Source organism: Cryptomeria japonica, chromosome 6, assembly GCF_030272615.1.
Source record: "Cryptomeria japonica chromosome 6, Sugi_1.0, whole genome shotgun sequence".
NCBI classification, from domain to species: domain Eukaryota; kingdom Viridiplantae; phylum Streptophyta; class Pinopsida; order Cupressales; family Cupressaceae; genus Cryptomeria; species Cryptomeria japonica.
Genome location: NC_081410.1, coordinates 407,973,631 through 407,977,303, shown reverse-complemented (window position 1 = coordinate 407,977,303; position 3,673 = coordinate 407,973,631). Strand labels below are relative to the sequence as shown.

The following is a 3,673-nucleotide window of genomic DNA, read 5'->3' as shown; positions in this document are numbered from 1 at the left end:
CATGCATTTAAGGCATTCTATATTCAGAAAAGATATTTTAGAAAAAGGGGTGAATGTCAAAGACTACTGGTCTAGATATGAGTGGCAACATAGGGGGTCCCCACATGTGCATGGGTTCATATGGATAAATGGAGCGCCCAATATGGACACCATCGACTGGTCAAATGAAGAGGAACGAAAGAGTGCTGAACTCTTTTTTCATTCAATTGTTCATGCATGGAATCCTAGACAAGATCCACATCAATGAAATATACAGGCATGTTTACAATGTGTTTTACATATGTATCAAAATATTATATGTTCGAAACTACTCAATTTTCCTATTTTTCAATTGTAGCCATTCATAAATTTTCAACAACATCCATGTCTCAAAAACACGAGACAACTTGCGGAGGCAGATATTGACCAAGACTATGAGGAAATATTGAACTGTGTAGAACGACACATTGTTTGCAAGGAAGGTGCTTGTCTACGAAAGAAAGGAGGAACGATGGTTTGCAGGTGATCATTTTAATGTGAAATGTTTTTTACACTAAAATCATTATTTTGTAAAAAAATATGTAAACTAATTAAATCTCTTATTCATGTTAAATATAGGAATAATGCTCCTTGGCCATTAAATCTAAGAGGATCCAAATTATATGAAGACATAGAAACGGGTGAAAGAAAATTTGAACCAGCTAGGAATGATGACAGGGTGAATACACATAATCGTCACATATTGCAGTTATGGAGAGCAAACATAGATTGGCAACCTGTTCTTTCAAAACATGCAGTGATCAAATATATTGCAAAGTATGCTGCAAAAGAAGAGAAAAACTCAAAAACATACCATCAAATGTTGATGTGTCTCTCCAACATGGAAGATCCTGATGATTTAGCTGCTCGAGCATATAGAAGGCTTCTAACTGAGATGGTGATAGAAAGGGACATCAGAGTACAAGAATAATGCCACATGCTATTAGAAGTTCCATTGGTAGAAAGTAGTAGGAAGTTTGTTAACCTAAATGTCTCACGTGAAGTGTTCAAGCCAGTGACTATAACCGATGAAGAAAGCAATGAAGAACAGACAAAGTCTTTCATTGCCGGATACAGAACAAGGCCATTGTGTATGGAAGGTGTATCCTTGATTGATGCAGCTAGATCATGGATATACAATCCTAAAAGAAGAAGAGAGAACAAATGGGAGCCAAGACAAAGAGCAGCAATTGTCAGAGTCTTTCCTAGGTTTGTTCACATTCCTGAACGTGGATCGAGCAAATGGATTGACTTTTGTGTATCAGAGTTGATGCTATACAAACCATTCCATGATATAGAAAGAGATATCGGTAATGATGATGGGGCTATAATTGCAAAGTGGGAGTCATTCACTTATAATCCCTGGCATGTGGAACAAATAACAACTGAAGAAAATATTGAAAGTACAATTGATTCTGAAATTGATAATGATGAAACTATCCATGGAAATACCACAGAGAATGAATGGGAAATTATATCTAGATTGCATCGAGGACAAAATATACAATTTTTAGAAATAGATATGCTGGGTAGAAGAGACATTGATAGGCATACAAATTGGTTTGTCGATTACCAAGGTGAAGAGTACATGATGGGGGCAACCAATTTCATAATTAGCATGAAAAATAATGGCTGCCTAATATATGATGATATACCCCAATGTATCAGTTACACAACCCTTAGTAATAAACAACAAAAAGCACTTGGCATAATTATGGCACACTACCAAAGGAATGGAATTGGAGTGCCGTTATTCATGATAATTCAAGGGACAACAGGGACAGGAAAGTCGTATTTGATTGGTGCCATTAGTCAAGCTCTTGAGAATGCAACAATGCCGTCCCCTTCTCCCCTTCTATTACTTGCACCAATAGGGGTGGCCACATTCAATATAGGAGCCTCTACGGTACATTCAAAGTTGAGAATTCCGATACGAGAATTTTCTCAACTAGAAGGAACAAGACTCTCAAGCTTTCAGGAGGAGATGGCACATGTCAACTACATTTTGATTGATGAAATGAGTTTCATTGGACAAAACATGCTGGAAAATATAGATTCATGACTCCGACAAGCATTCCCACAAAATGCACAAATAAGTTTTGGAGGTATTTTTTTTAATTGTTAGAATCCATGACAAAAAAATGGTTTCAACTATATGAATCATTTATACTAAATTATAAGATTATTACTGTAAGTTTATTAAATTAATTGTTGCTAATTGTTTTTTAGGTATATCTATTATTTTGGTAGGAGATTTGGGTCAATTGCCTCCAGTCAATGATAGACCAGCATGTGATAGCAATAGACGAGCAAAGTTACTATGGGGGGAATTCAAGACTGTAGTAACTTTAGATAAGATATTTAGACAAGATGGGGAAAATTTCGAACAACAGAGATTTTGTCAGCTACTGAAAAATCTACGAGATGCAAACCCAAAAATAGAAGATTGGAAGTTGTTGATGACAAGGATCCCTCCAAACATGGATGCTGCAAACAATGTCGACTTCGATAATACAGTCCATTTGTTCTCTACAAATGACAACGTTCATAACCATAATAAGAAAATGTTACATTTGTTGAAGTAGCCTGTTGCATGTAGTGTTGCTACGAAAGCAGGGAGTGTTAAAATAGTAGAAGATTGTTCAAGTGATGAACTTGAACTAGAATTATTGATCAGTAAGAATTCAAGGGTCATGCTCACTTCAAATCTTTGGATTCAAGTTGGTCTTGTAAATGGAGCACTAGGATATATTCGAAAGATTGTCTACAAACCTGGAAGTGCTCCACCCGAACCACCGTCTTATGTGATGGTTGAGTTTGATAACTATTTTGGATTACCTTTTGAAGATCATCATCCGAGTACAATTCTAGTAACACCTATTCAGAAAGGCATAACACTTCAACTACCATTGAGATTGGCATGGGCATTAACCATACATAAATCTCAAGGATTGACTCTTCCAAAGGCAACAATTGATATAGGACCTAGAGAAAGAACAGGGTTGACATTTGTGGCAATTTCTCGTGTGAAATCTCTAGAATGTCTAAGAATAATGCCCCCATTCACATATGACCGTTATGAGAAAATGAAAAATGGTAGACAACTTGCTAAGTGCAAAGCTGAAGAATATAGGCTCAAAGTTTTAGAAGAAACTTGATGTAACCCTTTCAAATTTATATCATTTGCCAAACATGCCTATGTATCCTTGTATCATTTTTTAGTTTCTTTGAACATAATCAAATTCCTAGATAATTGTTGTTATGCTTCATTTTGAGTTACTCTGTTAACTTACACTTTTCGAAATGTTTACTATCATTTATGGCATATTATATTTGATGTAGAAAATAAATAATACTTCATGATTAATGGTATTGTGAAAACTAATAAAGTTTATGTAACTAAGAATTATAATGATTTTTTATACTAAAGATAAAATGAATGGCTGAAAATATGTTGAAATGCTCCATTTTGAGTTACTTTGATAATGTGCATTTGTTGAATGTTCACTATCATTTGCATGTATTTTTCTAATTATTTTTACAAGAAAGTTTAAACCTTCCCATTAACATACTTTGAAGCTAATAAAAATGTTTATGTGCGTCAGGAATATGTCTGATTATGCGCGTGCATCATGGGTGTCCAAATGGTTATCAA

The 3,673-nt window shown here is 35.0% G+C and overlaps 1 protein-coding gene across 1 annotated transcript; it reads left to right on the top strand.

Annotated features, from left to right (window-relative positions):
- The first annotated feature begins 955 nt into the window (after window positions 1–955).
- Window positions 956–3,176, top strand: LOC131065774 (uncharacterized). Its single transcript, XM_058000418.2, has 3 exons — window positions 956–2,039; window positions 2,248–2,561; window positions 2,604–3,176. The coding sequence occupies exons 1-3, from the start codon at window positions 956–958 to the stop codon at window positions 3,174–3,176; spliced, it is 1,971 nt and encodes a 656-aa protein (XP_057856401.2).
- The last annotated feature ends 497 nt before the right edge of the window (window positions 3,177–3,673 follow it).